The sequence below is a fragment of the Hyperolius riggenbachi genome, chromosome 11 (genome assembly GCF_040937935.1).
Source record: "Hyperolius riggenbachi isolate aHypRig1 chromosome 11, aHypRig1.pri, whole genome shotgun sequence".
NCBI lineage: Eukaryota > Metazoa > Chordata > Amphibia > Anura > Hyperoliidae > Hyperolius > Hyperolius riggenbachi.
This window is the reverse complement of record NC_090656.1, coordinates 194,388,823-194,414,096: the sequence shown is the minus strand read 5'-3', so window position 1 is coordinate 194,414,096 and position 25,274 is coordinate 194,388,823. Positions and strand designations below refer to the sequence as shown.

Genomic DNA, 25,274 nt, shown 5'->3' with positions numbered 1-25,274 from the left:
TGCAATATCTTTTTTGTAATGTGGTGCCCAGAACTGAATTCCATATTCCAGATGTGGCCTTACTAGAGAGTTAAACAGGGGCAATATTATGCTAGCATCTCGAGTTTTTATTTCCCTTTTAATGCATCCCAAAATTTTGTTCGCTTTAGCTGCAGCGGCTTGGCATTGAGTACGATTATTTAACTTGTTGTCGATGAGTACTCCTAAGTCCTTCTCCAAGTTTGATGTTCCCAACTGTATCCCATTTATTTTGTATGGTGCTAGTCCATTAGTACGACCAAAATGCATGACTTTACATTTGTCAACATTGAATTTCATCTGCCATGTATGTGCCCATATAGCCATCCTATCCAGATCCTGTTGCAATATGACACTATCTTCCTGAGAGTTGATGATTCTCAGGATAAGAGTCAAGTAAACTGGAGAATGACCATTTATCAACAAGAAAAGTAATAGTGATTTTAACTTTTGGATTGCCTGGTTAGCAACCTTATTGATTGTTGTTTACCAGATAAAAATAAATCATTGATTTTATGCCCGACAGTTACACTTTAAAGAGAAGATGAAAAACTATCTCCTAGGAAAAAACGTTAATTGCATATGGGCCATGGAACTTTCTCCATGCTGAAAATCACAGGGGTGGTCAAAAGAAGCAGGAGGTATCCTTTATTAGGTTTCTACCTGCCTATCCCATGAAACAACCTTGCTTTAGTTTTTTTGTTTTTTTCTAAATTCAAATAAAAAATAAAAATTCAGCACTGAACATGTAGTGGCGGGATTATCTCATGTTCAGTGCCTCAGTGAGCTGTAGCTGTACAACAACTGAACTTATGAGCTCTGATGGCCATGCCTTGCCTGTGACAAAATGTAATTACTATGCTGGTGTGAAATTCTTTTTGAATGTTATTGAATCATCCCTCTACTGACTGCAGTTTTACTTTAATCCTGACATGAAAAATTAAGCTAACTAATGATTATTGCCTTCTTACCTGATAGACATGTCATCAGTCAGTTCACAGAATGCAATAGAAGAGGAGGACAAAGACAGTCAAAGGTATCTGTGACTATATAGATCCAAAGCTAGTAGCAGTGGTGTAAGTAAGGAGCTTGGGGCCCCAGTGCGAGTTTTACATGCGGCCCTGAGCACTCTATTGATATGGGGCCCCAAAACCTTCCAAAGACAGCTGCAGCCTCTGAGAGGTGTATTTAGAGTGAGGAAAGAGTTTAAGGCTTACATCTGTGCAATGCACATTATCAGGTGTTCATTACCAGCATAGCACCAATAAAACGCTACTAAGATGGATGAAGGAGGGCCCCTACTTAGACCCTCTGGTCCAGGGGTCCTGGTGTTGTTGCTACCTCTGCAACCCCTATTTCTACGCCACAGGCTAGTAGAAAGTATTCCTGGTCTCCCACAATGCTCTGGGAGAAAAATTCCAATTAGCTAAACAGCCCAGGTTAACCCCCTTGGCGGTATGAAAAATACCGCCAGGGGGCAGCGCAGCAGTTTTTTTTTTTATTTATTTTTTTTTAAATCATGAAGCGAGCCCAGGGCTCGCTACATGATAGCCGCTGCTCAGCGGCATCCCCCCAGCCCCGCCGATCGCCTCCGGCGATAGGCGATCAGGAAATCCCGTTCAAAGAATGGGATTTCCTGGAGGGCTTCCCCCGTCGCCATGGCGACGGGGCGGGATGACGTCACCGACGTCAGCGACGTCGGGACGTCATTGGGAGACCCGATCCACCCCTTGGCACTGCCTGGCACTGATTGGCCAGGCAGCGCAGGGGTCTGGGGGGGGGGGGCCGCGCGCCGCACCGGATAGCGGCGATCGGGCGCGCGGCGGCGGCGATCGGGGTGCTGGCGCAGCTAGCAAAGTGCTAGCTGTGTCCAGCAAAAAAAAATTTAGGAAAATCGGCCCAGCAGGGCCTGAGCGGCACCCTCCGGCGGCTTACCCCGTGTGACACACGGGGTTACCGCTAAGGAGGTTAATGATCACTGGGAAGTGCTACATACCTATGCACAGCAATATATAGATATTGGAAGTGAAAATTTACCATAAAAGTGAGTATCCTGAATAATTTACTGGATTCTACTATATGTCATTGCAGTGCCTCTTTAAATATTACAGCATACAGTAGCTGCCATGGGTATACCAGGGTTGTCAGGCATGCAGATGCAATCCAGTCACCCTCAGTACATTCTGTGTGCCAGTAGCTCAATGAAAGCAAACCTCTTGAGTTTATGTTCCTGAGTCAATAAACTTACAGTATCTCCTAATTTTTTTCACTGGGATTGATTTTTCATGTTAAAGTGATCCTGAGGTGAAAATGAACTGATGAGATAAACAATTGTATTTATCCTCCTACTCCTAAAAATGACCTTTTTTAAGATATCCCATGGCTTTATTTTATATTTAAACATGTACAAAGTAGATTGAATGTTTTGTTGTCTCTGCTCTGTGGCAGCCTATTAAGTGTCCCTAAATGAAAATACATGAACTGTTGACCTTTTTCTATTTACCCCTGCTCTCAGAAGTTGTATTCTGACAGGAAAATGTTTATGGCTATAATTTGCTTATCAGTGATGTTTACTATATTCCCTACAAGGTACCAACAAGACAGAAGTTGTCATTTCCATCACTAAAAATTAACACTTTCAGGCAGCAAAATAAAACAAGCAAAACAGCCTGATTATTAATACGTTTTTCACTGTTCCTACACGTTGAACTCATCATGTCACATGTCACCTCGGGTACACTTTAAGAATACAATATGTAGCTATTCAGCCTCTAGAAAGCAAAAAAGTACTTAAAATATGTGGCCACAAATTTGAGTAAAGGGTACCCATAGTGACACGGGGCCGATTCACTATGAGAGGGTAAAACTGCCATACGCAGAACACACACTGCAATCTTACCGGTACACGTGCCACTAGAGTAGAGCATGTTGGGCAATTTGTACAGCTCGTGGGGCATGTGTCCCGCTTGTGTTGCAATGCCTAATGCACATTACCATAGCAACGTGAACATTACCGATGTAGCACTTGTTGTGCTTATTGCGCACAGCAGTTTTACCCTATGATAGTGAATCAATCCCATGGGGCTTGATTCACTAAGACAAATAACATGCCTTATCTGAGTCTTTTTTTACCTTATTTTCTTTAACAGTCCTCTTCAGCTTTAATGCCAGAGTTAAATTGCCGCATCCATGCAATAGAGGAGTGGTTTCTTGCCCAGAAAACGACCTGCAAAGTTCTACAACTCTGCTCGTCGCAGATCATGCTGCCCTGGCGAGGCTGAGCTTTGAGCTGTAGCTCAGCCTCTCCGCAATCAATCTCCACGGATCTCCGCCTCCTCCCTGCTCCTCTCAGGGAAAGAAGACTGAGAGGGGCCGGGAGAGGCGGCGATCAGCAGAGATTGACTGCGGAGGAGGCAGGGCTACAGTGTAAAGTACTGCTTCTTTGAGGAAATGAAGCCCTGCGAGCCCGGGAGCTTTGCAGGGCTTATCTCTGGTAATAAATCACTCCTCTGTTGTGGGGGTGCAGCAATTTAACTCTAGCATTAAAGCTTAGGAGGGTTGTTAAACAAAAGAAGGTAAAAAAAGAGACTTCAAAGTCTCTTTAACATGCCTTATCATGGATAACACACCTTATCCGAGTTAACACTCCATATCAGAGATAACATGCCTTATAAAAGTTAACACGCCTTATCAGAGTAGAATAGCGAGCACTACGAACTTATGCCGATGACGAGAGCTCCACTTGTCCTGCCCTGAGCCCCTGCTAGTTTGTAGCGCTTGCTATGCTACTCTGATAAGGCATGTTAACTTCGATAAGGCGCGTTGACTTTGATAAGGCGTGTTATCTCTGATAAGGAGTGTTAACTCGGATAAAGCATGTTATCTCTGATAAGGCGGGTTAACTCCGATAAGGCTTACTATTTGTCTTAGTGAATCAAGCCCATGGTGAGATAAACAGCCTTGTGTACAGTCCCGATCCTACTTACAGCTATGTGTTCCCTTTTTTCTTTTTTTTCTTACTCACTGTAAGAGTTAAGAATCCAGAGCTTTAAGGCTGGTTTCACAGTGGGACGTTGAAGTCCCACATTACAGCAGCCAGTAACGCAGCCTAACTTACAGCACTGTAAAATCAATGTGCTGTTCACAGTGCACACGTTGCGTTACATAGTAACGCAGCACGTTTAAACAAAGTGCTGCATGCTGTATGTTATACTGGGCTAAGCCACATTAGACTGTTTGCACATGCTCAGTAATGTTGGAGGAGGAGGTCTCCCCTCCTCCTCTGCGGCCAGCCACATGGCTAATTAATATTCACTGCACTGTGGAGACTCGTGGTGGGACTGTAGTGTTGTCCGGATCATGAACCAATCGTTCATTTGATCCAGATATTTTTTGTGAGTAGAATCATCCGGATCATCACAATGAAAGATTCGGTTCACAGGATGTCTGTCTGGAAGAAACAGGAACATACAGAATGTACAGTGCAGGGAAAGTTCTGTCCTGCTAGTCATTTCACCCAGTCTGCTTCCCTAGTAAAATGATTCAAATGATTCGTTTCAAAGACCCGGATCTTTTCAATGATCCGGTTCAAATGATCCGAATCCTTAAAAAGATCAGGACTTTCTATCACTAACCTGTAGCGGCTGCTTTGAGAGCTGCATAACGCAGCTCAATCTGACATCCAACTTCAACACCACCATGCGTTGCGTTAGGGGCACGTTATGCGACCATAACGTCCCCTAAAACGCAACGTCTTGGTGGAAAAGTAGCCTAAATGACAGTTTCTCTGCGGGTGGACTGTAGTGTAATTTTCACTTTTAAAGTGTACCTGTGAGGAAAAAAGTCCCCTTGGGAGGTGCTTACTTTGGGTGAGGGAAGCCTCTGGATCCTAAAGATCCTTGCAGGTTTTCTTTACGTTATTAGAGGTGATAAAACTTTGTGTGGTTAAGAAACATTTCAGAGTGCAGAAAACAGATGTTTAACCATTTGCAGACCGCGTGCCATTTGAAAACGTCCTGTTGGTCCCTCCTAATGGACCAACAGACGTTTTAAAACGTCCTCCGCAACCGCCGTGCACGCATGCACCCTCAACGCACATGCCCGTTGGATCCCAGAGAGACACAATTGGTAAAAGGGAAGAAGTGTTCCCTGAACCAATCAAAGTGCCTGTAAGAGAAAGATCATGGCTTCAATGACAAGGTGTGAAAATATCAACTTGGAGAAAAGTTAATTGCCTATGGGCCAATGTATCAAAAATAGGATACTATTTGTCAGTCAGTTTAATGTTTACAACAATAAGATTGGAAATATTGTTAAAAAGAATTGGCATTTGTTGCGCGATGGTGGCACTTCTGTGGAAGAATTCCAAGAGATGCCTTTCAAGGTAGCCACTAACAATACAATCTTTTTTTATTTAATCTTACCATTTCTATTTAAGCCAGGTATTTAAGGGTTTACTTGGTGATTGATGCACACTAGTGTTGGGCGAACATCTAGATGTTCGGGTTCGGGCTGAACAGGCCGAACATGGCCGCGATGTTCGGGTGTTCGACCCGAACTCCGAACATAATGGAAGTCAATGGGGACCCGAACTTTTGTGCTTTGTAAAGCCTCCTTACATGCTACATACCCCAAATTTACAGGGTATGTGCACCTTGGGAGTGGGTACAAGAGGAAAAAAAAATTAGCAAAAAAGAGCTTATAGTTTTTGAGAAAATCGATTTTAAAGTTTCAAAGGGAAAACTGTCTTTTAAATGCGGGAAATGTCTGTTTTCTTTGCACAGGTAACATGCTTTTTGTCGGCATGCAGTCATAAATGTAATACATATAAGAGGTTCCAGGAAAAGGGGCCGGTAACGCTAACCCAGCAGCAGCACACGTGATGGAACAGGAGGAGGGTGGCGCAGGAGGAGAAGGCCACGCTTTGTGAGACACAACAACCCAGGCCTTGCATGAGGACAAGAAGCGTGCGGATAGCATGCTTTGTACCGCCATGCAGTCATAAATGTAATAAAGATAAGTGGTTCAATAAACAGGGACCACGCGGCAACGCTAACCCAGCAGCAGCAGACGTGATGGAACAGGAGGAGGCGCAGGAGGAGAAGGCCACGCTTTGTGAGACACAACAACCCAGGCCTTGCATGAGGACAAGAAGTGTGCGGATAGCATGCTTTGTACCGCCATGCAGTCATAAATGTAATAAAGATAAGTGGTTCAATAAACAGGGACCACGCGGCAACGCTAACCCAGCAGCAGCAGACGTGATGGAACAGGAGGAGGCGCAGGAGGAGAAGGCCACGCTTTGTGAGACACAACAACCCAGGCCTTGCATGAGGACAAGAAGCGTGCGGATAGCATGCTTTGTACCGCCATGCAGTCATAAATGTAATAAAGATAAGTGGTTCAATAAACAGGGACCACGCGGCAACGCTAACCCAGCAGCAGCAGACGTGATGAAACAGGAGGAGGTGCAGGAGGAGAAGGCCACGCTTTGTGAGACACAACAACCCAGGCCTTGCATGAGGTACCGCCATGCAGTCATAAATGTAATAAAGATAAGTGGTTCAATAAACAGGGACCACGCGGCAACGCTAACCTAGCAGCAGCAGACGTGATGGAACAGGAGGAGGCGCAGGAGGAGAAGGCCACGCTTTGTGAGACACAACAACCCAGGCCTTGCATGAGGACAAGAAGCGTGCGGATAGCATGCTTTGTACCGCCATGCAGTCATAAATGTAATAAAGATAAGAGGTTCCATAAACAGGGACCGGCAACGCTAACCCAGCAGCAGCACACGTGATGGAACAGGAGCAGGCGCAGGAGGAGAAGGCCATGCTTTTTGAGACACAACAACCCAGGCCTTGCATGAGGACAAAAAGCGTGCGGATAGCATGCTTTGTACCGCCATGCAGTCATAAATGTAATAAAGATAAATGGTTCAATAAACAGGGACCACGCGGCAACGCTAACCCAGCAGCAGCAGACGTGATGGAACAGGAGGAGGCGCAGGAGGAGAAGGCCATGCTTTTTGAGACACAACAACCCAGGCCTTGCATGAGGACAAAAAGCGTGTGGATATAGCAGCAATGCTTTTTGCCGCCATGCAGTCATAAATGTAATACAGATGAGAGGTTTAATAAACAGGGACCGAAAACGCTACACCATCCCAGATGTTCATTGGTCATGTTACTTGGTTGGGGTCCTGGAGTGTTGCGTAGTCATTTCCAATCCAGGATTGATTCATTTTAATTTGAGTCAGACGGTCTGCATTTTCTGTGGAGAGGCGGATACGCCGATCTGTGACGATGCCTCCGGCAGCACTGAAACAGCGTTCCGACATAACGCTGGCTGCCGGGCAAGCCAGCACCTCTATTGCGTACATTGCCAGTTCGTGCCAGGTGTCTAGCTTCGATACCCAATAGTTGAAGGGTGCAGATGGATTGTTCGACACAGCTACGTCATCTGACATGTAGTCCTTGACCATCTTCTCCAGGCGATCGGTGTTGGAGGTGGATCTGCACGCTTGCTGTTCAGTGGGCTGCTGCTGCATGGGTGTCAGAAAATTTTCCCACTCCAAGGACACTGCCGATACCATTCCCTTTTGGGCACTAGCTGCGGCTTGCGTTGTTTGCTGCCCTCCTGGTCGTCCTGGGTTTGCGGAAGTCAGTCTGTCGGCGTACAACTGGCTAGAGGAGGGGGAGGATGTCAATCTCCTCTCTAAAGTCTCCACAAGGGCCTGCTGGTATTCTTCCATTTTGACCTGTCTGACTCTTTCTTCAAGCAGTTTTGGAACATTGTGTTTGTACCGTGGATCCAGAAGGGTATAAACCCAGTAATTGGTGTTGTCCAGAATGCGCACAATGCGTGGGTCGCGTTCAATGCAGTCTAGCATGAATTGAGCCATGTGTGCCAGAGTCCTACCAGAATCCTCATCATCCTCTTGTGAGCGTTGTGATAGTTGTTGTGATGCATCATAGTCGTCACCTTCCTCCTGGTCTGCTTCTGCTGACCATTCGCGCTGAATTGTGGAAGTCCAACGTGCACCGCTCTGGCCCTCGTCAGTGGTGGCATGAAATTCCTGCTCCAACTCCAGCTGTTCCTCCTCCTCTTCTTCGTCATAGCTGCTGGGGCCAGCGTTCCCTGAGGCGGATGGCCTGATGTTGGTACCATCACGCTGATCGTTTTCTCCTTCAGATTCCCCCAGTTGCATCATGACAGCTGTTTCCTTGATTTTCAACATTGACCTCTTCAGTAAACACAGCAGTGGTATGGTAATGCTGACTGAAGAGTTGTCACTGCTCACAAGCAACGTGGATTGCTCAAAATTTTGGAGGACTTGGCAGAGGTCCAACATGTTGGCCTAATCGGATCCACAGAAGCTTGGCAGCTGTCCGGATGCGCCTCGGTACTGCGCCGTCATGTACTGGACCACTGCACTCTTCTGCTCACAAAAGCGTGCTAGCATGTGCAGCGTAGAATTCCAGCGCGTAGGGACATCACACAGCAAGCGATGGTGGGGGAGATTGAAGCGCTCCTGCATCTTGGCGAGTGCCCCCGAAGCAGTACTGGAATTTCTACAATGTTTGGCCACTCGACGCACCTTCAACAGAAGATCGGCCACGCCTGGGTATGTCCTCAGGAACCGCTGAACTACTAGGTTCATCACGTGCGCCAGGCAAGGGATGTGTGTCAGCTTAGCCAACCTTAAAGCGCGAATGAGATTACTCCCATTATCACACACAACCATGCCCGGTTTCAGGTCCAGCGGTGCCAGCCACAAATCCGTCTGTTCCTTTATTCCCTTCCAAATTTCCTCCCCTGTGTGCTGCTTATCCCCAAGGCAGATCAGCTTCAGCAACGCTTGGTGACGCATGCCAACAGCTGTGCTGCACTGCTTCCACGATCCTACTGCTGCTGGGTTAGCGTTTCCGGATGAGGTACAGCTTTGAGATGCGTTGGAGGAGAAGGAGTCAGAGAGGTAGGTGCTGCTGTTGTTATCCAGTGGGAGGGACGGCGGTGCAGCTGTTTGCGGCGTGGGCAACACCCGCGCCGTAGCAGGTGAGGAATCGCTGCCAGGCTCCACAAGGTTCACCCAGTGCGCGGTAAGGGAGATGTATCGACCCTGTCCGAACGCACTCGTCCAAGTGTCAGTGGTGAGGTGAACCTTGCAGGCAACGGCATTCTTCAAGCTTCGGGTTATTTTGCTGACCACGTGCTCATGCAACTCAGGCACTGCAGAGCGCGCAAAGTGGTAGCGGCTGGGAACCACGTAACGTGGGATGGCCACTGACATCATGCCCTTGAAGCTGTTTGTCTCCACCACTCGATATGGCAGCATTTCGCAGGCCAGAAGCTTGGCTATGCTGGCTGTTACTGCCACGGCCCGGGGGTCATTTGCTGGCAATTTCCTCTTGCGCTCAAACATCTCCGACACAGACAACTGAACCGTAGCGCTGCACACGGAAGGGCTGTTGGTTGTTGTGTTTGATGAACACTGGGAGACCTCAAGAGCACTACTCCGGAAAGTGACAGTGTCAGCGTCGTCTGATGTTTGTGAATGTTGTGAACCACGCAATGGCTGGGCTACTGCTGCTGCTGAGGCAGGTCTGGTGGTGAGTCTGGTGAACCCAAGGGAGGCAGTGTTGCTGGTACCCTGTCCTGCCGCGTTTGCCCACAGAGTGGGATGTTTGGATAGCATGTGGCGGCTCATGCTGGTGGTGGAGAGGTTGTTAATACTTTTCCCCCTGCTCAGGCGGGTCTTGCACACCTTGCAAATCGCCATGGTAACATCCTCAGTGCAGTCTTCAAAGAAAGCCCAGACTTTGGAGCACCTGCCTCCTTGCTGGCGATTTCTGTTTGCTCCTCTTTTGCCTCTCACTTGAACTTCCACGCTTGTGGTGCCTGAAATTGCGCGCCGCCTACCTTGTGGCACAAGGCGAACTCGTGCAGCAGTGGGTTCTTCAACAGACTCATCTGTGCTGCTGCTACGACGGCGATGTTCTCGTTCACAAACAAAATCTGGGTCTATGTCCACATTGTCCATACCCTCCTCTTCCATCTCCTCAAACTCGTCATATGTCATTGTGGGGGGCCGCCGCCGTGGAGTAGAGCTCCCCAGAACAACCTCTGCGCAGCTCATTCCAACGTCGTCTTCCAGATCTTGTCGGCCGACCTCCTGCAATTGCAACCCCTCCTGCCCAACTTGCTCTGGGATTTGGGTTTCCGAGTCCTCCTCGAACTCGCCTTGTATTTCAGTGCGCGGTGCATTTCCCACAGTTAATGGTTGTGAATCCAGGCACAACATTTCTGGCTGTTCCTCCATTGACCTTTGAAAGGTGGAAGTTTGTTGGGCTGGGAATAGCTCCTGCGAATACCCCATTGTGTCCTGAGGTAATTCATCGGACTGGTTATCTGGCAGTTGTGTGCGTGGTGTCGCTGCCGGTTGTGTCAGCTTTGTGCCCACTGGCTCCTTGTAACTGGCTGAGGACTCGGACCTCGTGCGTGATGTGCTGGTGCTGCTTAACCCACTGCTGGACGCTTGAGAGGTCATCCAAGTAATTATCTGGTCCTGTTCTTTTGGATTTGTGAGGGTTGTTGTCCTGGACAACATGGGCGGTATTGAGTGGGTTTTCTTGGGTGCTCCCCTGTGGCCTGTACGTGAACCGTCAGGGGAAACACCTCTTCCCTTGCCCCTTCCTCTTTCACCGGATTTCTTCCTCATTTCACTTATCCTTACAGTACACGCTGACTGGCAGCAGTACAGTGGCAGTACAGAAATGCTATACAGTACCACTATTCCCAGCAGCGACACAGAGCACAATGCTATACAGTGGCGGGTGAGCGGTGTACTACTGTTCCCAGGCCCAGCAGACACAGAGTGGAAGTAAACACAATGCTATATAGTCTGGCTGAGCGGTGTACACAGAGTGGCAGTACACACAATGCTATATAGTCTGGCTGAGCGGTGTACACAGAGTGGCAGTACACACAATGCTATATAGTCTGGCTGAGCGGTGTACACAGAGTGGCAGTACACACAATGCTATATAGTCTGGCTGAGCGGTGTACACATAGTGGCAGTACACACAATGCTATATAGTCTGGCTGAGCGGTGTACACAGAGTGGCAGTACACACAATGATATATAGTCTGGCTGAGCCGTGTACACAGAGTGGCAGTACACACAATGCTATATAGTCTGGCTGAGCCGTGTACACAGAGTGTCAGTAAACAATGCTATATATAGCGTGGCTGAGCGAGGTACACAGTGGCAGTACACACAATGCTATATAGTCAGGCTGAGCCGTGTACACAGAGTGTCAGTAAACAATGGTATATAGTCTGGCTGAGCGGTGTACACAGAGTGTCAGTAAACAAAGGTATATAGTCTGGCTGAGCGGTGTACACAGAGTGGCAGTAAACACAATGCTATATATAGCGTGGCTGAGCGAGGTGCACAGTGGCAGTACACACAATGCTATATAGTCAGGCTAAGCCGTGTACACAGAGTGTCAGAAAAAACAATGCTATATATAGCGTGGCTGAGCGAGGTGCACAGTGGCAGTACACACAATGCTATATAGTCAGGCTGAGCCGTGTACACAGAGTGTCAGTAAACAATGGTATATAGTCTGGCTGAGCGGTGTACACAGAGTGTCAGTAAACAATGGTATATAGTCTGGCTGAGCGGTGTACACAGAGTGGCAGTAAACAAAATGCTATATATAGCGTGGCTGAGCGAGGTGCACAGTGGCAGTACACACAATGCTATATAGTCAGGCTAAGCTGTGTACACAGAGTGTCAGAAAACACAATGCTATATATAGCGTGGCTGAGCGAGGTGCACAGTGGCAGTACACACAATGCTATATAGTCAGGCTAAGCCGTGTACACAGAGTGTCAGAAAACACAATGCTATATATAGCGTGGCTGAGCGAGGTGCATAGTGGCAGTACACACAATGCTATATAGCCAGGCTAAAACGTGTACACAGAGTGTCAGAAAACACAATGCTATATATAGCGTGGCTGAGCGAGGTACACAGTGGCAGTAAACAATGCTATATATATAGTGTGGCTGAGCGAGCGGTGTACTACTGTTCCCAGCAGCGACACACAATGACTGGGGGGGACCCTGGCTAGCGTGGCTGGAGAGCGAACTACCCTGCCTGCCTACCCAAAGCTAAACCCACAGAGAAATGGCGGAGATATGACGTGGTTCGGGTATTTATTTACCCGAACCACGTGACCGTTCGGCCAATCAGAGCGCGTTCGGGCCCGAACCACGTGACCCGTTCGGCCAATCACAGCGCTAGCCGAACGTTCGGGGAACGTTCGGCCATGCGCTCTTAGTTCGGCCATGTGGCCGAACGGTTTGGCCGAGCACCGTCAGGTGTTCGGCCGAACTCGAACATCACCCGAACAGGGTGATGTTCTGCAGAACCCGAACAGTGGCGAACACTGTTCGCCCATTACTAATGCACACACCCTTTTTGCAAGATGCCATTTCTATTTAATATAAGCTAACTGCCTTATATTAAATAGATTGTAAGCCTTCGGGCAGGGTCCACCTCCTTTTGTGTCCTACCTGATCATGCAGCTCCATTACTGTGCACCCATGCTATGCATTTGAGTGAACTCAGCTTGCCAAATCTTCATGCTTCCATCCAGTGACTGACTAAGCATTACCTTGTACTCATACTGTGCTGCATGATCTGGTTTTCTTGTATTCCTGTATTGTCGTATTGATGTATGTCACCCCTAAATATTGTCTGTAACCTAAACTAATGTCCAGCACTGTGTAATATGTTGACGCTTTATATAAATTAAATAAATAAATAATAAATAACTGCCTAAATTATCCATTCAATATATTCATTTAGTTTACTCTTATACTACATAGATTTTGTAAAATTGTATGAAAAAGATTGTATTGTTAGTGGCCACTTGGTCACTAGGGATGATCACAGATATGCAAATTGTTCCGAGTTGATGCAAATGTATGCAAATTTTTTATGCAAAATGTATGCAGCTCGAAAATGGACCAATCAATTTAAACCTGGGTTTAAATTGATTGGTCCATTTTCAAACTGCATACATGTGCATATAAATTTGCATAATTTCAGAACAATTTGCATCTCATTGATCATCCCTATTGGTCACTTAGGGCCCGTTCTGACTTGAGCGGGAATCGCGCAATTCCCGCTCAAGGCAAACCGCTAGCGGTTTTGTAAAAACTGTTACAACATGTAACACATGGCAGTGTTCTCACTGCCGCATTTGTGGTTAGCGTTAACCGCATACGTGTTACATGCAGCAGTTTGCCAGCGATTAGTGATTAGCATGCATAGCACTGCTGATCGCGATCGCTCCAAAACCGCCGCAGTGTTTTTTCTGCGTTAATCACGGGAAAATCACTCCCGCAAAACGCTGGACCCTAATGATACAATTTGCTGAATGATCGCTTTTGAACGATTCTTTGTATGAACGATTGAAAATTATCGTTTGGGACCACTAATGGACAAAACTCGCCCAACCTGGTTAAGAGATTTTTGTTCTGTAACCAAGGAACTGTAACCAAGGATTGAATTTCATCCGAAACAGTAGCTTATACCCCCTTTCCCATGAAAAATATTTACCTTTTCTCCAATAGATCATCAGGGGGGTCTGTATGGCTGATATTGTGGTGAAACCCCTCCCACAGTGTGATGTCAACTAAGTCCGAGGTCACTAGTTATAGATATATAGTAACGTTTCTGGTTTACTAGTACAGTACACTAACTAACTGACATACTGGAATATCTATTTTTGCAGGAAAGACATAAAGTTGCATTCTTCACAATCAGGTGAGCAATTTTTCCTTGTGGATATCTGACATTTTTTCATGCATAAAGAAAAGACAAAATTGAAGTATACATGGTAGAATGTCAGACCATGGGATAGTTCACTTAGACAGTTGTGTGAGTATAACAGTAATACTATAAGCGCACTAATTAAGCTGTAATTGTTTTATGCCGGGCATACACGGTGCGTTTATGCGCCGGAATCGATGCCGGCGCGTCCCCACTCATCCGCGCGGGCGCGTAGATCAGTTCCCACTCGTCCCCGCGGGCGCTTTTTATCTGCCGCTCATTTTTTTATATTGTCCGCCCAGGGGGATCAAGCGCAGAATCAATCCGTCGGGGTGATCGGACACGTCGGATATTATCAATCGAGCCATCAGCGGCTCGATTGAAAAAAAAAAAAAAATCACCGTGTATGTCCAGCATTAGATTTTAATCTCTATTTACTGTTGCAACTCTTCTGCATTTCCAGGCAGGGCGTTTTTAGGCATAGGCATTCCAGGCAACTGCATGGAGTGCCATTTGTCCTGGGGGGTCACCAGGCATTCCCTTGATTTAGCCACGCCCAAAATGAAGCCCCATCCCGTGAACTAAGCCACTCCTCTGAAGTAGGCCATGCCTCCTCTGGTGTTTGTGCCACCTTCTGTCCCTTTTTGTGCCTCTATCTCCCTGTAACTCATTTTGTCTCCCCGTGCCTCATTCTGTCCCCCTGTACCTTTTTTGTCTCCCTTTGTGCCTGCTTCTGTCTCCTTGTGCCCCTTTCAGTCCCCCTGTGTGTAAAAGCAGAGTATAGCGCAGCAGAAGCTGTGCTGTAACCTCCCCTCTGGAGTCCAGTGCTGTGACTGTGCGACCATCCTGTTTTTTGCTCCCTCTGGTGCTGGCACCTCACTCTCTTCATTTAGCATGTAATCAGGCTACAGTAGAGGGGTGAGAGCACAAATTCTACTGTGCTATACTTTGCATTTACACACTAAGCTAGGGTAGTGCTGTAAGGGGGTGTGAAACAAAATGAGACAGGATCGGCGGGTTTGTTTAGATCTCAGATTCTCCTGGGGGGAATGACACAGGACTTCTTACCTGGACTGACAAAAAGGCTAGAAACGCTCCTGTTTCCAGGACAATATTTAAATATAAATGACTTTAAAGGGGCACTACAGCAAAAAACTGTAAAATTTAAAATATGTGCAAACATATACAAATAAGAAGTACATTTTTTCCACTGTAGAATGAGCCATAAATTACCTTTCTCCTATAATGTTGGCACTTACAGTTGGCAGTATAAATTTGACAGAAGTGACAGGTTTTGGACTAGTCCATGTCTTCATAGGGGATTTTCAGAAAGGCTTTTATTCTTTATAAAGATATTCCCAAAAAAGGATTTTAACAATGGTGCTGGCCAGCTTCCCTGCTCCCTACACAGTTTTTTGGCAGTTGGACAGAGCAACTGCCATTCACCAAGTGCTTTTGAAAATAAATATATCCCTGAGAATCCCCTATAAAGAGATGGACTAGTCCAAAACCTGTCACTTCTGTCAGATTTCTACTACCTACTGTAAGTAACAGCAACATAGGAGAAAAGTAATTTATGGCTCATTTTACTCTGGAAAAAATGCACTTCTTATTTGTCTATCTTTTCACATATTTTAAATTTTACAATTTTTCACTGTAGTGCCTCTTTAAATAAACAAAATAATAGTTTTCTAAAGTGGCTACACACCCTGCATAACAATTATTGGATTGGAAGTGTTATTTATATGAGTTCAGTGAGTTTGAGCCATTGAGGTGGATCTAGCCTAGTAAGAATTTGTGTATCCTTTATAGATTTATTTGGGGAAACTGCAAAATTTCTGTATATGCCCTAAGGATTTGTTACCAGTGGCAAAACTAATTAATTTCGGCTGAGATCTTCCTATTCAGAAGAACATTGGGGGAGCAAAACGTGCCCTGCCTGGGGCACCAAAATGGCCCTGAAAGTCCTCCTCCTGTCTCATCACCTGCAGAAGGTAGTCAGGGAGGGGGTGGGAGGAGGGACAAAACAGCCATTTGCTGTGAACACAGAGTTTACCCCACCCACCTTTTCTGTGCTACTGAGAGAGATGAACTCTTGTAGCCAGCACAGCGTCAGGTCTCAGCAGCTCACTGACCATCTCTAGTCTTTGCGCTGCACATGACTGCAGTTATTATACAACTGCTATTTTACTGATCTTTCAATGACCCACTGTATTCTGATATTACTCAGGTGAGAATTGCAAATGTTTGTCACCTAAAAAGCAGAATTGAAAAAAAAATTCAGTCCAGGCTTTCTGAATCACATATGTTCTCCTTTGTTCACCACCCATAGTAAATCACCCCCTGAAACATGGAAAAATATGATATTTGCCCTTTCTGAAAAATGAAGCTGTTTATTGGTTGTTGTTTTGTATTGATCTTACACAACAGATGTGGCTGCATTCAGTTCCCAGGAAGAGTCAGACAATGAGGAAGAGGAGGACACACATAGAGAGAGGTAGCCTTGACTTTATCTATCCCTCTGTTGTGTGCAGTATTTTGTGACCCAGAGCAAGAAGGTCATCAGCTATCCATTTATTAATATACAGTAGAGTCACAGTTATTCAGAACTCAAGTAATCGGCACTCTAAAGTGACTGGCAATAAACGTGGAGGGGGGCGGGGGGGGGGGCATTTTGGGTCCTTATCCAAGGCCGGGTTTATACTTTTTTGTGCCCCTACACCAAGTATGTTGTGTCTCCCCATTCTTGCTCAGCTGTACCCCTCCCATTTCACGTGCAGCCCTTCTTTAAAGCGTTTCATTTATGCAACAGACTTTACTTTCATGAACAGCTCCCTTGAGCTTCAGTTTCTCTTTTTCATGTGTTCCTCCCCATTTTCAGCAGTCAGAAGAAGAGTCGCTCACCACTGTAGAGGTGCAGGACCATAAATACAGTCAATATCAAATCCAGAAGGTCCGCACACTCGCTTGTAGACCAAGTCTGCTTTTATTCAATAGACTTGACACAATTCCATTCCATCTACCAACGATTCGTTTCAGGGGCGGCTCCGAGGGGTCCCCTTTGTCAAGGTAATAACACATAATGGTAATTGTTACCATTCTGTGTTATTACCTTGACGAAGGGAACCCCTCGGGGCCCGAAACTAATCGTTGGTTGATGGCATGGAATTGTACCACATCTATTGAATAAAAGCAGCCTTGGTCCCCATTGTCAGGCTCCTCTTTCATATGTAGCAGCCCCTCTTTCATGTCCAGGTGCTGCAGCCGTCCAAGGCCCTGGCCTTTGTGGCCTTCCCAAGAATCCAGCCCTGTCCTAATCATATTAATATGTGTCCCAGTTTTTCGAAAGGAAGGGGATTATGCTCTGCTTCAGTATGTCAGAGCACATGATGACATTCTTGGTTCCCTCAATGAACTGTAGCTTCCCAGTGCCCTCAAAACTCATGCAGCCCCAAACCATGACCCTCCTGGCGCACACGCTTGGCACCATCTGAAGCAAATAAGACTATCTTGGTCTCATCAGACCACCGGATATGGTTCCAGTAATCTATGTCCTTAGTCTGCTTGCCTTCAACAAACTGTTTGCAGGTATATCACTAATCAATGGCTTCGTTTTATAGTTTGTAAAAACTACACTTTTAACATATTGTGTCAATGCATAATTTATTTAAAGCGGACCTGAACTCAGAGCTTCCTCTCTGCTCTTAAAGGGGTTCTCTAGCATTTAAAAAAAAAACTGCCACTTACCTGGGGCTTCTATCAGCCCCCTGCAGCTGGAATGTCCCGCGCTGTCCTCCTCCGATCACCCGTTCCCCACCTCCGGCACCGGTGTAATTATTCATCTAACTAGACGAATAGAAGTGCGGCTGCGCGGCCACGTCAACGGAAGCTTACTGCGCAGGCTCAGTACGAAGTTTTCCTGTACTGCAAGCACGCGTGAGGCCACGGACGCGCAGCCGCACTTCTATTCATCTAGAAGAATACTAATCTTTAAACAGAAAACATTTCTTTGTTACAGCTGATACAAATCCTAAAATAAATCTGCAGTTTCTACTTCCTGATTCATGGAAGCAGACATATTGTTAACATCTAGTGCTTTCAAATGGGCTTATCTGCCATCTCTGCCATTGGCAGTCATTTGACACATGGGAGAGATCAAATTATAACTTGTGATTAGACACAAATGAGGGAGAATTAGACAGGCTAAACTCTCCATATTTATACAGGATGCATTTCTCTCTGTTTTCCTTCTGTCCTGTGCAAGAGTTCAGGTCCACTTTAAAATAATGTTGTGTCAAATACATGTAAAAATCAGCGATCAGCTGATCTTTTCTCATTAATTTTTGCGAAAATAATGTAAAATTTGACTTTCTACTGAAAATGTCATCGAAAAAATCATTTTGTAACAAGTTTGTGACTTTTCTAATTTTTTGCAAATTTACGCGCTAAAAGAAACAATTTTTGTGCGTTTTACGAATTTTACCCCAAAGTACCGTATTTTTTGCAAATTTTTACATCGGAAAGAAGAATTTGTTTCCTTTTACCATATTACAAAAACAATGTATTTTCACAAATATTTTCTCAAAATCGAAAATAGCCTTTTCTATGCGAAAATTACTTTGACAAAAATGAAAAGCGTTACTGGTAAAAATGTGCCTGATTTGAGAACTTACAGTGTTGGTTGTACCTGAATGGAGTATGAAATGACAGGACTTACACCGTGCCCAGGGTAGATTTCTGGAAATGCCACAAAGGCCTGGGCCTTGGGTGGCTGTAGCATGAAAAAGGGGTTGTTACATATGAAAGAAAAGGCCGCAAAAGGGGAGCAACACATGAAAAGGGAAGCTGATGCCCCAGGCAGCTGTACATGAAAGAGAGGGGCAGCAGTACATTGAAGATACACATGGAAGAGGGGGCTGCACGTGGAATGGGAGGGGCACTGCTGTACATGGGAGGGGAGCCCCAACACTTGGCATAGGGGTGGAAAAAGTGGGGAGTTGAACGAGTGGTGTCCACTGTGACTGTATGCCTTCAGCACTAACCTGGCAACCTGAGTATCCAGCCTGAAACTGGTGAGTGAAGGGAGCGAGTGAGGGGCCTGGTGTGCATTGTCCACTATCCTAGTGGACATAGAGTTGCACTAAAAAGTTCTCAGAGCGATGTGACCAAGCCCACAATCAAGCAAGCTAAGTAGGGAATGTCACTTTAAAGTAGATCTGATCTCTTGCAAAGAACAGACTGAAAAGTGTTAATTCCACATAGAAATGCTGTAAAAATCAGTTGAGTGTAATTATCTGTAGGAGTGTGTTATCAGTAGGCCTGACTCAGCATTAGCTGTACAGGAAAGACAGATGCTTTAACACTTCTTTTGCTCCCTGAAAGTTCATCCAGTACATTTTCAGGGCTTTTTGGGAGGATTTCTGTGCATTGTAACAAATATTTTTTCCCTGATTGTTTTGATACAGCACCTAATCTTTTAGAGCAGAGAGGAAGTTCTGAGCTTAGATCCACTTAAAAAGAAGTGAACAACCCTCGTTCAACTCCCCCTTACTCAAGAACTGCATCACACCAACACGGGGCATAGTGCAAAAAGCTACGATTCTCAGCTTCCCGACAATATGTAGATTTCTAAAGGAGAGTAAATATCCTTTTAATAGAAGGCAGTCGAAATTTGGTAGATGGAATAATACGTAAGTATCGTATTGACTAATGTTTTGTCTGGATTGTGTTTTTTTGCAGAGAAGTGGGAAGAGCGCAATCTTCTCCAGAACCAGGTGATCAGTCTCCCCTCCTTTTCATGCTTTTCAGTAACAATAAGTCAAAGTCTTGTTAACAGGGAGTAGTACGTACAACAGTAATGTCTCAGTAGACATTGAAAGCAAACTTGATAATAAAATTATTGCAAATTCTTTACATTTACAGAGAATATTGAGAATATGTCTGATTCCTCCAGGACTTCCGACTGTGGGAGGCAGTGAATAAAATGTACCATATATAGTTGTTAGTTATTACTGCTAAGCCTGGTGCAAACTAGCTATTATGAGACCATTCATCTTGTACATGGGTGAAATGGCTTTATATAAAGGTTGACTGAGTTGGGATGAAAAGTGCAGATGAAATGCAATAACTGTCACATCAAATGGCAAATCCTGACTTATATAAAATACAAATGGGTGGGCAATCTGGCGATCTCTAGTCTTTTTGAAGATCAAAATGATCGGATTGCCTGGGAAGGGGATGGTCTGAGGCAGTGGCAAAACTACTATTCATTGATTGGGCCCCCAATGTTCAAACCTCTTCCCTTGCGTCCCCTTGGTGCCCCTCACAGCCCCCAGGTCCATCTCACAAGGGTCATTAAACAATTGTGGCCATCATGATCTTAACACCCTTAACAAGTGTAGCCACAAAAACACCTGATCTAAAATATAGTCCACTGTATTGGATGAAGGGAAGTTTAGTACTTTGGGCCCCCCACCTACCACCCCAGACTGGAAAAGTAAGTATTTTTTTCAAGGTCTTAACCACTTGAGGACTGCAGCTAAACCCCCTAGTGACCAGGCCATTTTTAGTAAAATTTGCCACTGCAGCTAACACAGCATACAAGTGATCCTCCCCTTCCCCCCCCCCCCCTTTTCTCCCCACCAACAGAGCTGTCTGTTGGTGGGGTCTGATCGCTCCCCCCATGTTTATTTTTTTTTTTTTAATAAATAGTATTGTCAGTGAGTTTTTTTTTTAAATCTTTCTTTAAGTATGTCCCCTCCTCCCCTCCCTCCCCACAGCCAGCCAATTACGGCGATCGGCTGTCATAGGCTTCTGCCTATGAGAGCCGATCGCTCTCTTGTCCCCCAGGGGGACAGCCGTGTCACACGGCTGTCCCCAGTGCAGCGCTGCTGCTGATCGCAGCGCTGCACAGTGTAAATAGACGGTGATCACGCCGTCTAACAGTCTCCCGAGCGGCAATAGCCGCTCTGAGACTGAAGGCGGGGCGGAGTTCCGCCCCCAAAGCAGGAGATGCACGTGCAGCCTGCGTGCGATCTCCTGCAAAACAGAGCCCCAAGACTTTACGCCAATCGGCGTTAGGCGGTCCTGAGGCTGCCGCCGCAGCCACGCCCATTGGCGGGCTGCAGAAGGTTAAAAAGCATACTTTGCATGAAAACATATGTGGACAGTACTTCCTTGTCCAGTCTTGGCCTGGATCAAGTGATTTGGGCACACTGTCTGTCAGCTACACCAGGCACTGCCTAAGACTGCAATGTACATTTGCGGCTATGCAGCACCGGGATCTTTCACTTGGGCACCAGTGATTAGCTATTGAAGAATTACTACTCAGCTACTGAGTACTGAGTAGCCGAGTGTTCAGGAGTATTACTTGGGTGCCGGTGATTAGCTATTTTATAGCCCAGTGTCGGCACTCAGCTATTGAATAGCCACTGCTCAGCTACACTGTAGTGGAAAGCCGTTTTTTGCTTAAGATAGTAGTAGTGTTAGGGGATAGAATAGAGGAAGAATAAAGTAAATAGTCAGGGAAAGGATGTTAATGTTAAGGTGTCCACTAATTGTTCAATTAACTTTTTCTCCTACGTTTTCTCCTAGGAAATAATTTTTCATCTTCTGTTAAAAATAATTTTTCAGCAAATCAAAAAAGTACACAAAATTAGGTGAAAAGTACTGTCAAGTTTATTTTAAGTATTTTCTTACTTGCTGTAGGCTTAAGCTATTGCTGGCTGCATCATGCTGATCGGCACGGCCGCGGCGCAGCCCCAGGACCGCCTAATGTTGATCGGCGTAAGGTCCTTGGGGCTCACTTTGCAGGAGATCATGCACGCTGATGCACGAGCATCTCCGCTAGGTAGGCGGAGCTCCGCCTTCAGCCTCCGGAGACTGTTAAACTTCAAAACCGCCATCTAATTACCTTGTACAGCGCTGCGATCGACAGCAGCGCTGTACTGGCCCTGGAACACAGGAGAGCGAATGGCTCTCAGAGGCTGAAGCTTATGACAGCCGATCGCCGTGATTGGCTGGGGGGAGGGAGAGAGGGAACAAATAAATAAATAGGTACATTTAATAAAAAATAAAGAACAAATATAAAAAAACGGGGGGCGGGGAGGGATCAGACCCCACCAACAGGAAGCATTGTTGGTGGGGAGAAAAGGGGGGGGGGATAACTTGTGTGCTGAGGTGTGGGGCCTTAAAGCTGCAATGCCCAATTAAGCCAAAAATTGCCTGGTCTTTAGGGGGGGGGGGGGGGGTAAAACTGCAGTCCTCAAGAGGTTAAGATGCATTTTATTGATATGGTAGGAAAATATCACCTAGGAGTAAACTTTCAAGAAACTGTGGGCAACAAATTATTTTTTGATGATTTTTTTGAGATATTGGCCCTCATTTAATTAACACTTTCTACTAAGTTTTCTCCTAGGTGATATTTTCATATTATAAATAAAATGCTTTTTGAGCCACCAGCAAGCAAGAGAATACTGAGAATAATTTTGGTAGTACTTTTTCATCTTGTATTTGGTTCAATTTGCAGAGTGCTGAAAAGTTATTTTAAACAGAAAATGAAACATTATCTTCTAGGAGAAAGCTTAAGAAAAAAAAAGAAAAGTTAATTTTATGATGGCCATTGGCCCATATGCAGTTAACTTTTTCTCCTTATTTTTCTCCAAAATTATATTTTCATAAAATGCCTTTTAAACCACCGGCAATCAAGAAAATAGTCAAAATAATTTTGATAATACTTTTTTGGTATTTTTTCAGTTGCAAAGTGCTAAAAAGTTATTTTAAATAGAAAACGGAAAATAATCTCCTACGAGAAAACTCATGCGTTAATTATTGCATATGGGCCAGGGGGTTAGAGGTAATAAACTGCGTAAAGAGGAATTACCTGCGTAAAGGCTTACCTCATGATTTTTATTTTTATTTAATTATTTAATGTATTTATAAAGCACCAACATATTACGCAGCGCTGGACATTAGTTAAGGTTACAGACAAGATTTAGGGGTGACCTACAGCAATATGACAACACAGGAATACAAGAAAGACCAGATCATGCAGCACAGTAGAAGTACAAGGTAATGCTTAGTCAGTCACTGGATGGGAGCATGGAGATTAGGCAAGTTGAGTTCACTCAAATACATAGCATGGGTGCACAGTAATGGAGGTGCATGATCAGGTAGGACACAAAAGGAGGAGGACCCTGCCCGAAGGCTTACAATATAGAGGGAGAGGTAAGGACACAAAAGGGAGAGACCAGAGTTCAGCTGCGGGTTTAGAGCACCAGTGAGGAGTGGAAGGCCAGAGTGAAAAGGTGAGTTTTGAGGGCCTTCTTGAAGATGTTGAAGGAGGGGGATGCCCTAATGGGTGGAGGTAGGAAGTTCCATAGTGTTGGAGCATAAAGTTAGAGAAACCGAGAGCCCAATATAGTGTAGTATGTTCAGCATAAATATAGTAAAGATAATTAGTGAGAAGAGTATACTCACAAACGTGGGAAGTCACTCTCTGTAGGTCAGAAAAGGGGTAGATCACCCTTCCACCAGGGGTGGACACGGTACAGCAAAAGGAGAACAGAGGCGCCAGCAGGGTACTATTATATTACTATTATACAGACAGTCTTTCGTGTCTGCTTTATGGAGGTAAGTCCACCGCTTCCTACAAACAAATTTTAAAGGTTTTATCCACTTTTACCCTGCTGGTGCCTCTGTTCTTCTTTTGCGATAGTGTTGGAGCAGCTCTTAATAATTAGAACATATGCATTGTATATAATGTATTGAATTCCACTCATCGTGCAGTAAGAGTTTACGCACGCAATTCTGCTTTACACAGTTTATTGCATAGCAATTTTTTATCATTTGTTTAAAATAACTTTTTTAACAAATTTAGGAATATCACCCTGGAAAAAACTCCGGAGAAAAAGCTAATTGCATATGGATCTGTATGTCTAATAGGATGCCCTCCATAAGATCTGGTAGCTGTACTTGAGGTAATGAATTGATTGTTTGCACCTGATTTGCCATAAGCAAATGTATACATTATTGTAGGACAAAGTCTTTTAGTTTCTCATTTTATGTAGAGATGTCGCAAACAGAAAATTCTATAACAGCCAAATCTGGCAAACCACCAAAGATTTCAATGGGCAGGTGAATTTTAAAGCTTACAAAGACTGTGGCCTCAAAAGTAATGAAAACGTTGTTTCAAGGGGTCTAACATCTAGATAGGAGCATGCCAGAGGAGGATCCATGCCAAAAGTCTCAACAAAAATTATGGAGTTGACGCAACGTCGGGTTTTAAACCCTAATGAGCAGAAATCACATTATGCACAGCTCTGGGTGTCAGTGGGCTGTGGAGTGTCTCACACAGAGAGATACAATAGTACTATCAGAATACAGTGAAATAATAATGCACACAGCTCTGGGTGTCAGTGTGCTGTGGGGTGTCACACACAAAAAAACAAGCAAACAGGAGACAGATGTGCTAACCCTCAAAAGGGCTGTTTGGGGTGCTTTCACAGCAAGTGAAGAACAAGAACACAGGCCTAGCTAATGCTTTCCCTACCTATCTGCAGCAAGTCTGACTCTGCTCTCACTAACAGTCAGCAGCCAGCAGAGAATTGATCCAATATGGCCACCGCAACTGCTTTTTGATAGGGGGGTTTTCCAGGAAGGGGTGCTAGCTGATTCCCTGCCATGTGTCTGCTGACTGTGAGGTAACGGGTCAAAGTTTAGCTCAATGATGATGTATAGGGGGCGAATCGAACATGCCAAATGTTCGCTGTTCGCCGCGAATGCGAACAGCCAATGTTTGCAGAATACTTCTCGCAGGCGAACTGTTCGGGCCATCTCTATTTTTATGTTGATGGAACACTTACCTGATGCTCATAAGCAATTAACTTTTATTTCTCCTGAGTTTTCTCCTTAGGTATAATTTTTCATCTTCTTTTTAAAATAACCTTTCAGCGCTCTGCAATTAAAAAAGTACCAAATATTAGGTGAAATAGTTCTTTTAAAGTTATTTTGCGTATTGTCTCTACTGCTGATGGTTTAAGGCTGGTTTCACAGTCGGACCTTAAAGTCCCACGTTACAGCAGCCAGTAACGCAGCCTAACTCACAGCACTGTAAAATTAATGTGCTGTTCACAGTGCACACGTTGCGTTAGGGTATAACGCTGCACGTTAAATGAAAATACGTTGTAGCCCTATAGAGCTACGTTAGATTGTTTGCACATGCTCAGTGACTAGCCACATGGCTAATTAATATTCACTGCACTGTGGTGACTCATGGTGGGACTGTAGTGTTGTCCGGATCATGAACGAATCGTTCATTTGATCCAGATCTTTTTTGTGAGTCGAATCATCCGGATCATCACAATGAAAGATTCGGTTCACAGTGGATGTCTGTCTGGAAGAAACAGGA

The 25,274-nt window shown here is 45.2% G+C and overlaps 1 protein-coding gene across 10 annotated transcripts in view; it reads left to right on the top strand.

Annotated features, from left to right (window-relative positions):
- Window positions 1–25,274, top strand: part of LOC137538056 (protein starmaker-like) — a 131,650-nt gene that overhangs the window by 44,062 nt on the left and 62,314 nt on the right. For all 10 annotated transcript variants that reach the window (XR_011024679.1, XM_068260018.1, XM_068260020.1 and 7 more), the window contains exons 6-9: window positions 997–1,054; window positions 13,830–13,861; window positions 16,298–16,364; window positions 19,607–19,641. Coding sequence is in view for 9 of the 10 variants with exons in the window: in XM_068260018.1 (XP_068116119.1) it covers window positions 997–1,054; window positions 13,830–13,861; window positions 16,298–16,364; window positions 19,607–19,641 (192 nt within the window). In the remaining variant the exon portion in view is untranslated. The remainder of the gene's footprint in view (window positions 1–996; window positions 1,055–13,829; window positions 13,862–16,297; window positions 16,365–19,606; window positions 19,642–25,274) is intronic.